Source organism: Penaeus monodon, chromosome 25 (assembly GCF_015228065.2).
Source record: "Penaeus monodon isolate SGIC_2016 chromosome 25, NSTDA_Pmon_1, whole genome shotgun sequence".
Lineage (NCBI taxonomy): Eukaryota > Metazoa > Arthropoda > Malacostraca > Decapoda > Penaeidae > Penaeus > Penaeus monodon.
In genome coordinates this window covers 169,461-170,304 of record NC_051410.1, presented here as the reverse complement: position 1 = coordinate 170,304, position 844 = coordinate 169,461, and the positions used below count along the sequence as shown (strand labels likewise).

Sequence of the window (844 nt, the reverse complement as noted above, 5' to 3'; positions counted from 1 at the left end):
AAGATCTGTAACATTCAGAAATATTCAGAACTCGTTAAGCGACTGATGGGAGATTCAGTGCAACATGTGTGCAGGCGGGCTTGCTTGCGCGAAACAAAGGATATATAGATTGCAAGGTATGGGTGACCATTACTCTCTCTATTCCTGTGCATTTGCCCGCTTACTCTCTCTGCCAAGCAGTTGCGTGCGCCCTGCTCCTTTACCCGATTCTCTCCTTCCCCAACCCCCGGAAACGGTAGTGATGCTGGTGGTGGCCTGTGCGGTGTACCGGAGGCGCCGTCGCAAGCGAGTCTCGTCTGGAAACAACGGCGTGGAAATGACCTCCCGGGACGACCTCCTTGACCCGGCCCACGACTCCTCTCACGACCCTGCCCTCGAGGAGGGGCACGATCAGCCTGCTGATGTCCTGGAGCTTCACGCTGTCAAGCCTGCCAGCCAGAAGACGTGGGCCAGAAATGGTGAGTGACGATGGAAGGGAAAGGTCGAGGTTAGTTGCTTGTAGCAAAGTAGAAACCAGTCATGGGAAAACATTTGGCGAGCCCCAAGGGACACTTAGACGCGCACGCACATTCGAGTTGTCCGGGAGCCTCTCTCTCTTTCTCATGCCCGGCAGGTATGGACCACCGGCCTCGCGAGTCCGTCTCCGCCGTCGCCAGCGCACACCGGGACGACCAGGGGGCCGCACCTGCCGTCGGACGCAAGGCCAAGAGGCGCCAGGACCAGCTGCCTCACGCCCCGGACGACCTCCGGAACTACGCTTACGAAGGCGACGGCAGCTCCCCGGGCTCGCTCTCCTCCTGCTGCTCAGGTCACGGCCGCACGCCCTCCGGGAACCAGCTATAGT

General features: G+C 59.8%; 1 protein-coding gene across 1 annotated transcript in view; it reads left to right on the top strand.

Annotated features, from left to right (window-relative positions):
* The window catches only part of LOC119589292 (neural-cadherin-like), a 7,205-nt gene that overhangs the window by 925 nt on the left and 5,436 nt on the right, over positions 1 to 844 (top strand). The window contains exons 3-4 of the mRNA XM_037937915.1: positions 240 to 458; positions 614 to 807. Of these exons, the coding sequence (XP_037793843.1) occupies positions 240 to 458; positions 614 to 807 (413 nt within the window). The remainder of the gene's footprint in view (positions 1 to 239; positions 459 to 613; positions 808 to 844) is intronic.